The following is a 12409-nucleotide window of genomic DNA, read 5'->3' as shown; positions in this document are numbered from 1 at the left end:
TGTGTGTGTGTGTGTGTCCAAAGCTTTGGAGTGATGTGGAAATGTGGAGAGCTAAATGGATCAGGAATCTCTCCAGTGCTGCGGCCAGTGACATATGGCCCGGCCCATGACCGGCAGGGCACTGCATGCTTCATTTGTGGTCAAAGAGGGCTATTTACTTTCCTTTTCCAGTTTTTTCCCCCCTGCCAGCTCTTTCCTGTCGTTCTCCATCCGTCTTTTTTTACTTGAATCCCATCCGGGCTCTCACTCGGCCCCACATCAGCTGTTCTTCCTGCTGCAATGCAGAGGTTTACTGACAGTTTGCTCAGAGTTTGAGCAGAGAGGTTTTGCCGGTTTTTACCTGCTACCAGTCTGATTCACATATGTGGGCCACATTCAGTAAATACAAATTTCTCTGTAAATTGTTTATAAAAACTGTTATTCTGTGACTTGATTAATTGAAGGTTTTCTTAATTAACAGACTCCATGATTAAATTCTAATTTAAGAAAAAAAAGCTGTTTTTTTACAGCATATTTTTGTCATAAATAATATGTTTGATTTTTATAATAATTCGTTTTTTTAAATATATTCAAGGTGTTTTTGGATATTAAAACTGGTTGCAACAATTTATTTTTAATTTCCATTGTCATCTTTGTTATCTAGCTAGATAATGTTTTCTTGATGACATTTTAATCAGCTAAATGTTTATCACAGAAAACCAAATGCATTAGTTTGCAAGGCATAAAAATGTGCACATGATCAACAAACATAAGGGGTCTTTTATTTTTGCACTTATGCAGTTTCATTTGGTGTAATTACACACTTACATAAAAAAAGATCACTCAAAGTTCACTTTGAGCTCACTCAAAAATCAAAATTCAGTCAACATTTACTCACCTTCATGTCATTCCAAACCTGTATGACTTGCTTTTGGGGGTTTTCAGAAGAAAGTATGCTACCATTCAAAGGTATTGGATAATATTTATAAGATGTTTTTGAAAGTTTCTTATGCTTATGAAGGCTGTATTTATTTGATCAAAAATACAGTAAATCAGTAATATTGTAAAGTATTATTATAATTGAAAATAACATTTTTCTATTTAATATATTTCAAATGTTATTCCTGTGATTCAAAACTGATTTTTCAGGAGTCATTCTGTCTTCAGTGTCACGCGATCCTTCAGAAATCATTTTAATTAGGGATGCACCCTATCGGGCCCGATACTGGTCTCCTGCAAACGCCGATACCACACAGCATGTGATCAACGCCATATTCAAACAAAGAAACACCAACAACAGAACCATAAAAATATCGGTATCGGTACTCGGTATCGGCAAGTACCAAAAATAAAAGTATCGGTATCGGGCGAGTACTGGAAAAAGTGGGATCGGTGCATCCCTAATTTTAATATGCTGATTTACTGCTCAAGAAACATTTCTTATTCTAATCAATGTTGAAAACGGTTTAATATTTTATTTAACTTAATATTAATACAGCCTAATATTTTTGTGCAAACCATGATGCATTGTTTTCAGGATTCTTTGATGAAAAGAACAGCATTTATTTCAAATAGAAATCTTTTGAAACATTAAGAAACAAATGTCTTTATTGTCACTTTTGATCAATTGAATGCATCCTTGCAAAATAAAAGTATTAATTTATTGGGGAAAAAAAACGTACTAACCCCAAACTTTTGAAAGGTAGAGTACGTAGGTTTATGCGCCTAGTAGTTTACTGTTTACAGTCAGTTTGATTTTGTCTCTAACCACAGACCTCAGCAGAGATTGTCAACATGGTCTTCAGTTGAGTATCTACGATCGTTCGAGAGCATGTATTCTTCATTGTGTCTTCGACCTTGGATCTGACCTTCTTTCCTATCTATATTTCAGCTCTCATGTACCGCAGTAACAGTCGCGTGATTGACTGAATTGCTTTGGCGATGCGCAAGCTGCATGCAAACATGCATAGAGCGCTCTCTCTCTCTTTCTCTTTACTCAGTGCTTCATCAAAATAGCTCCTTGTCCTTCCTTCCCCTCCCCAATCCCTCCATCCTTATTAAGAAAAGAGCAAGAGAGAGAGATCAAGAGATGGAGGACTACATTAGTTGTGCGGTGGGTGAGTGGAGTGGCACACAGAAGTCTCTTCCAGCCAGGTCTGGCTCTCTGGGGCATAATGTGTGTATCAGCATCATTTAGCACATACTGTTTAAAGAGTCGGGAAAGGTCATGGCTGCGAGGGGAAGCCTGCGGTGGGAGGGAGAGGGGCGAGGAAGTGAGTTGATGAATGTGTTGAATAAAGAATGCAGTTTGCCGGCTAATGATCTAATGGCTTCGTGGTGTCTGTGCATACGATGCGTGTCACACACCAGAGCTGCTGTCGCCTGCAAGAAAACACAGACTGCTAAGAACACCTGTAGCATGTGTGTTGGTTTGGTCTGCTGGTGACCGAACATGAATGTGTGTGTGTTTTGTGTGTCTTCTTTTCCTTAGAGGAAGACGTGGAAAATTTCGAAATGGCAAGCTTGCCTCTGGATACGCAACGAAACATTGAAGCCGACAGCTTTTGGTGCATGAGCAAATTGCTGGATGGGATACAGGTATTTGTTCCACTTGAGGTTTGACTGGTTAGATGGGAGATGTCTTAACCATCGTTCTCCAGTGATTTCCATTCAAAAGTAGCCATTCGTTCTAATTATTTTATTTTATTTTTTATTTCATTTTTTTTTATATATATTTTTATATTTTATACTATTTTATTTTAGTTTGCACAAGCAGTTTATCAATCCTAACTATTTAATTTCACTCTTGTCATTGTTTCTTTTTCTTCCTCTTTATCAAAATAATTATCTATGTATTGTTACTCTGAATATTTTATGGAATTTAAAAATTCATATATAAACAAATGTATAATACATTTTATTCATGCCATCATCGTTTTTCTTATTTCTTTTTATCTTCTTATTCCTTTTTATTTCTATAACATTTCTAATAATAATAATAATAGTAATCTTTTTTATTGTTGTTACTGTTATTTTATTTTATTCAAAGGAGAAAAAGTATTCTTTTCTTCATCATCATCATAATCTTTTTATTGCTACTGTTAATATTTATATAATGTCCTACTATGAACATATATAAATATATAAATACATTTATACTTAGATTTAATTTCATTCATGTCATTCATGTCTGTGTTTTTCTTATCTTACTTTCTTATTCTTATCCCTTCTTTTATTTAATGGAAGCCAAATTCTTTTTTTCTTCCTCTTGTTTTTCCTCCTCCTCCTCATAATAATAATAATAATAGTATTCAAAATAATTTTTCGAAAAAATATTTTTTGTTGGTATACTGTTACTAATATTTCTTATAAATTTTAAATAATTTTCAAATTTTAATTTCATTTGATTTGTGTCATCATCATCTTATTCCTTATTTTTATTTCTCTTCTTTATTTCTTAATAATAATTATCCCATACGTCACAAAATTCAATTAAAATACATTATGCACCAGCAGAGCTACTGCCATTAAGACAGTAACGGTAATAGCTTTCTCCAGGCATTATAGACCTTCTTGGTCCATCTGCAGTTCCCTGAGGACAGTATCTCTTCAGTGTCTTTTTATTAAAACTAAACCCTGTAGTGGTCATCCTGTCCTTTTGTTCTTTTCCAAAAGCCAGAGACAAGTTGAATCCAATGCAATAAAAAAAAAGACTTTCTGAAAGACTGAAAAAAGGCACTGACTTTGTTGTGCTTAAGCCCTAGAGGATAAGACACTTACCCGCCTAGGGGAGAGAGACATAAAAACTTAGAGAGGAACTTGAAGCTAGGACGTTTAAGCTAGGGGGATTCAGATCTTTGGCTGTGTTCCCTTGAGAACGGCCCTCTGTTAGAGTGAGGCGAGCGTGTGAGCGCACTCATCTGCAGGCGGGAGCAAGGGTCAGATGCAGGCCGCAGTCAGGTTGTCCCGTGGGCCGCTCTGTGATGTGCTCATTGGCTGAGTGGAGCCGAGCTGAAGGGCAGAACACAGAATGTGTCTTCCTATGCAGTCGTCCCCCTGGGCTAACACACGAGCCGCAGACGGCCACTGGCCCTTAATGACCCACAAGGGATGAGGAACAGAGATAGAGAGACGGAACAACATTAGTTACAAAATAACGATAAATGTGACGATATTGTGCCCACAGTTCCTACAGTTAATCACCTGGTACCAAGCCATGCATCAGAGGTGTCAGTAACTTGCTTTTTATTTCATTTTATTTTATTTATTATTATTTTATTTATTATTTTACCATTGTTGTTACTGTTTTCCTTCTTTTTTTTTTTTTTCAATTTATTTTACTTTACCATTGTTGTTACTGTTTTCTTTCTTTATTTTATTTTACCATTGTTGTTAGTTTTCTCTTTCTTCTTTTTATGTTTTCAATTTTATTTTACTTTACCATTGTTGGTATTGTTTTCTCTTTATTTTATTTATTTTATTTTTTATTTTATTTTTTACATTTGTTGTTACTGTTTTCTCTTACTTTTTATTTTATTTACATTTTTGCACAAGCAGTTAATAAATCCTAACCCTTGTCATTACTGTTTTCTTTTTCTTCTTTTATTTTCTTCTTTTTCTTTAACTATTTATTTTATTTTATTATTTTATATTTAATTTAATTTTTATTTTATTGTATTTTATTTTTCAACTCTGCTTCTTTTAAACCTTTCAACACACAGCCAACTATTTTTTTGTAAGCAGTCTATAAATGATAACACTTATTGTTTATTTGAGGTCTCTTAAAAGCATTTTTACATGTTTAGTTTTAACAATTACCACGTAGAATAAAAATTGTCCTTCCATAACACTGATTGCAGAGCTTTTCATGTCATGTAGGTCAAAGTGGCACACGATGCTTATATTGAGCAATTGAAGCTCTTATATAAGTCCTGTGAAAGAGCCTTAGTGAGTTGACAGAATAATTATCCATGTTCTAAATTCTGCCTTTGTTTTTCTCTATCAGGACAACTACACATTTGCCCAGCCTGGGATTCAGATTAAAGTGAAGGCGCTGGAAGAGCTCGTTAGCAGAATAGATGGTAAGATCATGTTGACAAACACATCAATTCCTTTCACGCTTCATGGAATTAAAGTAATTGTTTGTGTAAAAATAAGAATTTTGATAATTTGCTTCCTCTTGTTCATTATAAAAAAAAATCTCAGAACCGCTATATACTGAAAAACAAAATTAAGTTGAATAAATATAAGTTTCATAAAAATGAACATTTTCAAATTAAATTGTGTTTTGGAATTGAACAGACCCTGGTCGCTGTATGCTTTCATTGTGACAAAAGAGCAGCGTAAACATTCTTTCAAATTTCTCATTTGATCATTCAAACAATTTGCAACGACATCAGAATGAGTAAATGTTTACAAAATTGTAATATTTAAGTGAAACTGATATTTCAAATGTTTGGGGTAGTTGGTCCTGGTCACCAAGCAAGTTACCTTTGAAGCTACTTAAAAGAAATCAGTTTTTGCACTTTGTTTTTGACATTTCAACAAAGCTGTACTCGTAGATATATTTATTTCTTTTTCACTTGTTGTAGCTGTTGTTCTTTTGAGGAGCATAAAAGTTTTGACAGGTTTCTATGAATAGCTGCTTTTTGCGACACGTCAGGTTTTTTTTTTTTAACACCCTCAGAAGCTTTAGCACAAATAACACATCATGACTGGCAGTACGAAATGGCAAAGTCTGGAGGCCCTCAAATGGTCCTATCTTTTTTGCCCTTTGCCCTCCAGAATGATGTGCACTAGTTGTATCGAACCATAAATAGCAGTGCAAAGTGTTCAAAACAACAAGGAGCTGTTTTTCTGCCAGGGTGCGATCATGTTTGTCGCCTCGGAAAAGACTTGTTTTCCCATGGCGTTGGCCGTTTCTGTGTCTTGGAATCGCACGTTTCCATTATGCCACTAGTCCGCCTCTGTTTTTTTTTTTCTTTGAGAGTGTTTATACCATCTGGACGCCTCCTCCCCTGTTCGGAGTGATTGGTGTGATAAGCTGAACAGCCCACTCTGAAACTCTCGATGAGAGCCGCCGCGCGCCTCTTTCCCATCCATCAGCATCAACCAGCACCGTGAGCAATAGCAGACCCCACAGTCTCGCCGGGGAGCACAGGAGAGAAATCAATTCCCCATAAGCCCCTGCGATTAGGGTGTGAAGGCAAATGGAAGTGAGTTGAGAGGAGAGATGAATGGAGTGAAGGGAAAACAAATCGCACTTTCAGAAGACTAGTCAGGAAAATACACTAGCGAGTATCTTGTAGATGTACCAAATGGTGCTTTTAATTAAACGTTGGAATGAGTAAAATGACCAGCGTTCAACTTGATAAATAAGCTTAGCTGTGGATAAGTAGTCATGTGTGAATTATAACGCACTGGTTTTGAATCGATGTTAACTGTTCGCCTTCCCTGTTTAACATGTGATAAATTATGTTACATAACATGTTACAGAGTATATTTAGCAGTCCTTAAGGCTGGTATTGAATGTGTTTGACAGCTATTAGTTATTTTAATAAAGCATACAAATAAGTGCAAAATTATACACTTTTTGTAAAAATTATTTCTTTTGAATGAATGAAGTCTCTTATGCTTGCTAAGGCTGAATTTATTTGATGAAGAATACAATAAAAACGGTAATATTGTGAAATATTATGACAACTATTTTAATAAAATGGCAAGTGTTTTTATCAACTATTTTAATATATTTTATATGCTATTATGCAAAGCTGAATTTTCAGCATCATTACTCCAGTCTTCAGTGTCACGTGATCCTTCAGAAATCATTCTGATATGCTGATTTGCTGCTCAAGAACTAATACTATTTTTATGCATTAATTTATGAACCATTATAAAGACTAAAATAATTGAGATGCTGTCCGAAACGTTGTTTTTCTTATATTTATTGCACGTATTCACTTTGCAAATGTCTTTTTTTATTTTATTATTATTATTAAAACAGTTGTGAATAAAGTAGCATTAGGGCTTATTCAAACCAATACAAAATATTGGAATTTAAATATGTATTAACTAAATGTATAAACAAAGTACGAGTACAATGCCTCAATTTGTGATAGCTCTTAAAAAATTTTTTTAAGTTTATCTGGAAAGTTTAGTCTTTTTTTTTTTTCTTGTTCTCGGAGGACCAAAAAACAAAAAAAAGTAAGATATTTTCCAGAAAATGACAATGGTTTCAATGTTATGGCACAAGAAGTTGGTTGCAAATATTTTATACTTTCATTTTGTTTGCTGGAATCGGAATCATTATGAGCAAAACCTTTTGTTTTGTTTTTTTAAAGAAGTGGGATTGTGAAAGAAGTGAATTTGTGATAATGTTCAATCCTCACACCAATGACTCACTCCATTAGTTGAATCCATTATGATGCAACCCTTATGTAACATCTCGAAGATTGTTCATTATTAAAACCTTTTTTTGAAATGTTATTTTTGCTTTTATTCGTGGCAGTAAGAGTTTACATTTTCCTTCTGATAGGTCCGACTTTAGTTCTCAGTACTTTCAGAAACCCGTCACATTTTCTCCATCAATATCTATCAGGAGTCTAGTCAATACAGCCGCTTTTGAAAGTCATTCTTATTCCGTTCAAAGACTGAACGAGAGCTTATCAGAAAAATCCCTCTCTCAATGAGCTAAGCACCAGGCCTACTTTTCCTTTCCACCCCAACCTTATCTCTCTCTCTCTCTCTCTCTCTCTCTCTCTCTCTCTCTCCATTCAATCGAATATAATTACACACACGTTAGGGGTCTATAATGTTAATTCAGTGAAACAGGTGTGGGAAGAATTCAACAATAGCTGGTGATCTTAGTTCAGGGCCAGAGTGTTTCTTTAAACAATGGGGGTCCATACATGGTTTACAAAAGCTACTCCCAGTGCAGCACTTTGCCGAAACTACCAGCAAATGGATATAACCCCCCTGTGCTTTCTTCTTTACGCCCACAGAGGATGTCCACGTGCACTTTCAGAAGTGTGAGGTGGAGTATCTGCAGTTTGCTTTCCGCTGGATGAATAATCTGCTGATGAGGGAGCTGCCGCTGCGCTGTACCATTCGCCTGTGGGACACCTACCAGGTACTGCTGCACCAACACCAGCCAAAACATGTCCGAAAATGTGCTTCTATGTCAAATTTGTCATTTATCTGGCGATTTTATTCAAAGTGGCCTGGGGTTAAGTGTCTTGATCAAGAACAGTGGTGCTGGTTCATGGATCAGCTGAGTGTTTGAACCCACAAACTTTTGGTTACTAGCCCAGAACTTGAACCTCTAGTGGGAGTGTAATTAATTGTGCTTAGAATTTGTTTTTCAATTCAGTTAGGGGGAAGTCGTGGCCTAACGGTTAGAGAGTCGGACTCATAACCCAAAGGTTGTGGGTTCGAGTCTCGTACCGGCAGGGATTGTAGGTGGGGGGAGTGAATGTACAGCGCTCTCTCCCACCTTCAATACCACGACTGAGGTGCCCTTGAGCAAGGCACCGAACCCCCAACTGCTCCCCGGGCGCCGCAGCATAAATGGCTGCCCACTGCTCCGGGTGTGTGTTCATGGTGTGTGTTCACTGCTGTGTGTGTGCACTTTGGATGGGTAAATGCAGAGCACTAATTCCGAGTATGGGTCACCATACTTGGCCACATGTCACACGTCACGTCACGTCATGTCACGTCAGTTACCTTAGTGCACTTCATAATTATTTTTAAAATGTGCTGACTACACAATTCGCCTGTAATGAAGTAGGGGTGTAGTAATTGTTGTTGCTAATTTCTAAGTTTGCTGTTCCCCAACTTTTTTGGGAAATAATCATTATACCACCTAATTAATATTAGAATGCATACTTGAATGACTCCTGGGTTGTTTTTGCTGTATGTTATGGGTAATTGTCCACTTGTTATTTTTATTTAGTATACTTTAATTTTGGTAATTATAATTGATTATTAAATTCCATAATTGATGCCTTTTTACACCCCTATGTCACCTCCCATTACGTGGTTTCCAGGAAGAATGCAGACTTCCATGAATGATAGCTGATCTTCAAATCATTTTTCAAACGCTTGAGAGGTTATGGGTAGCACGTCCTTGAAGACCACGCTGCTCATACATTTTTTTTTTCTTGTTAAAATGGCAAAAAGGTGTGCACTGCTCGTATTCCTGTCATTCATTAATATTCTTTTGAAGAGTTTCCTTCCACTGATTTACTTTAGTGTCCCTTCTGCATGTCCTTTCTCAGACTTCCTTTTTATATATCTCCTTGCTCATTTCTTTGTCCTTTACATCTGCCTCCGTCTATCTGCCGCTCCATCTCTCATGCATGGCGTTTTGACATGGATCCGTTTCCACAAGGTGGGTTTTATTGGATAAAGGGGAATAGTTGTCAGGTGACAGGTGCAATCCGAGAGAGGAAATGGCGTGCGGTGAACCATTATGCACGCTTGCATGTCATTTGCTTCTGTTCGTTTTGAATCAGTGATGTTGCCAAACATTATTGATGGGCATTTTGGATCATCAGCCCCTTAAAGGCAACATATAAAACACCTTTTACAGATTTTGACACAATTTTTCTTATACATATTTGTACATTTTGTAAGAAAAAAAATTACTGAATGTCGACGAGCTTGCTTGACGAGCACAGTTTTCCTCCAGGTTATTTTCCATCTGTTCTTATTTCACAGTTCCAGATTTTTTTTTTTGGTCTTTATTTCCTCAGGCGTTTTTCACAGCAAGGTCAGGGTCGGGGCGAGCAGGAAAGGTGGCATTCACCCACGTCACGGGAAGTGTGTCAATGAGGCCAGCGTAACACACAGAGAGAAACTGAGCCATGATGTATGTGTTTTCAAGGTTAAGCCATGCTTAAACTATCTCTTGTGACCTGCCCTGCTTCCTTCACACACCAATGTATGCAAATTTAATGATAGATCAAAGAGAGACATGCAGATCAATTGTTTAGTAAAAAATGTGCTGTTTTACCTCAGAACAAATCCTTAGAAAGGGCCTAAACCTTGTGCATTCACAATGCATTTACCTTGTGTAATGTGATGTATGTCAGAATACAAAATATAACGGAATATTCAGTGTTGTTTGGTAATTAATATTACTGTATATGATCAGTTAAAGGTTGTAATTGTTTGATGATAAAATGCAGTAAAAACTGTAATATTGTGAAAAATTATAATTTAAAAGAACTTTTCTATTTGAATATTTTTTAATATGTAATTTATCCCTGTGATGACAAGCTGAATTTTCATCAGTTTTGAAAAGAGTTTTTGCTGCCTAATGTTTTTGTAGAAACCGTGAATTTTTTTTCAGGATTCTTTAATGAATAGAACGTTTAAAAAAAGTAGAAATCTTTTGTAACATTATAAATGGCTAGATGCAATAAATGTATTAATGTCATGAGTAATTCCTCTCTGCGATCACAGGATATTAAAATAAAACATAAATAAAACGGTTCTTTTTAAATTGCTTTTTTTTTTTAACAATGTTACTGTTTTTATTGTATTTTTAATCAAATAAATGCAGCCTTGGTGAGTTATTATTGCCTTCTTTCAAAAATATTTTAAAAATCTTAATTATTTCAAACTTTTGACCAGTAGTGTACATTATATCTTTCACTAGATACACGTTCTTGCTTGCATCAGTTTTTCACATTTTATTTGTGATGTTAAATTCTTGACTTTACAGTTTTGACTCATAAAACAACAAATACTATAGACTTTATCTTCATTTCAATATACCTTGGAGATTTGTGTTAGAATACATTTGTTTTAAAATGTTAAAGGCCATGTAAAATATAAAGTAGCTCGATGCTGCATTGGCAAGAGGTGCATATAAAGCAAAACTTCGAATAGAGCTAACTCATGAATATTCATTAAATTACCTGAGTGGGCAGGCCAGTTATGTAGCAGCATCTGCATGATCCAGTTAATATTCATGAGCTCAGCCATTACTTATTGTGACAGCGTAATGAGCTTAAAAACATTTTGTATTTTTAATTTTTTCATTATGATAACATGGACTGATGAAGCGTGCACAGTAAGACAAGCAGATTGGGTACATTTTGATTTCATGTTGCCATCTAGCATTAATTACAGTCTTTTTTATTGTCATTTTGTATTAAACTACCATTGTTCAAATGACACTTTAGGCTTTTCTGATAACACTGAATAATATGTTCCTGATTAATTGTTAATTAATACATTCATTGGCATTATCCAGTGAGCAGACACATGTTGCATGTTCGGCGGACCAGAGCAAGTTGATTAGATGAGGGCGTTTTGTCCAAAAAGGCAGAGAAAAGAGCCTCAACTTCTCCTGGGCTCCTTTATCAGGTCCCTCCTGTAATTGCAGGTTTGGCACAAAGACTCACTCCTCAAGATCAATTAGAGGTGCACAAAGAGCCCAGGCCAGAAAGAAAGAGATGTGGGTGAAAGAAATGAAGAAGGAGAGAGAGAAAGAGCTGTGAAGACAAAAAGGAAAGTCATGTTAATGTCTGACTGATGTTCTGAAGCATCTGCATCTCACGTCCCCTCCATTAGTGAGATGACTTCTGTTGAGAGGTGGAGGAGGGAATGCTTGGCTGTGAATAACCCCATGTCGAATGCGTTCTTATGGGAAAGAGGACTTAATCATGAACACTTCTTTCTTCTGCTTTTGTTTGCTTAGTCTTCAATCCTCTTTAAGGCTTCCTATCTCTTCTTTCTCTCTTTAGCAGTCTTTTCTGCCTTTTTCTTATTCCTTACAAACAAACAAGTACTCTTTCAGTACCATAGTGCAGTGATAATGTCATACATGTCAATACTACGGTACTTGTAGTATACTTAGTCCACTATAGATTGAAAAAGGAGAAACAGTATAATTGTTGAAAGAATTGAGCTTTATTCAGCAAGGATGCATTCAATTGATTAAAAGTGACTGTAAAGGCATTTATAATGTTACAAAAAATTTGCATTTCAACATAAATCCTATTAAACTTTCTATTCATCAAAGAATCCTAAAAAAAAGCATGTTTTTATTAAAAGCACAACTTTCAACTTTGTTTTCAACATTGACAATAAGACATTTTCAACACTGACAATAATAAGACATTTTTATTGATCAGCAGATCACCATATTAGAATGATTTCTGAAGGATCATCTGTGATAATGTGAATAATTTTAACAAAATAAGAGAGATCATACAAAATGCACGTTATTTTTTTTAGTTAGTACTGTCCTAAGTAAGATATTTTACATTAAAGATATTTACATATAGTCCACAAGACAAAAAAATAGCTGAAATTATTCAAATAACACCCTTCAAAAGTTTGGGAACCCTTTGTTCTTAATACTGTGTGTGGTTACTTGGATGATCCACGACTGTTTTTTTTTTTTTTTGGTGGTTTTTTA

At 35.6% G+C, this 12409-nt stretch overlaps 1 protein-coding gene across 1 annotated transcript in view; it reads left to right on the top strand.

Moving 5' to 3' along the window:
• Positions 1-12409, top strand: part of tbc1d22b (TBC1 domain family, member 22B) — a 52257-nt gene that overhangs the window by 28907 nt on the left and 10941 nt on the right. Inside the window, exons 9-11 of the mRNA XM_016440108.1 lie at positions 2471-2577; positions 4985-5060; positions 7980-8107. Coding sequence (XP_016295594.1) covers positions 2471-2577; positions 4985-5060; positions 7980-8107 — 311 coding nt within the window. The remainder of the gene's footprint in view (positions 1-2470; positions 2578-4984; positions 5061-7979; positions 8108-12409) is intronic.

Source organism: Sinocyclocheilus anshuiensis, unplaced genomic scaffold (genome assembly GCF_001515605.1).
Source record: "Sinocyclocheilus anshuiensis isolate Anshui unplaced genomic scaffold, SAMN03320099.WGS_v1.1 scaffold71, whole genome shotgun sequence".
Taxonomy (NCBI): Eukaryota; Metazoa; Chordata; class Actinopteri; order Cypriniformes; family Cyprinidae; genus Sinocyclocheilus; species Sinocyclocheilus anshuiensis.
The sequence above is the reverse complement of the archived record's forward strand: the minus strand, read 5'-3'. Positions and strand labels throughout refer to the sequence as shown.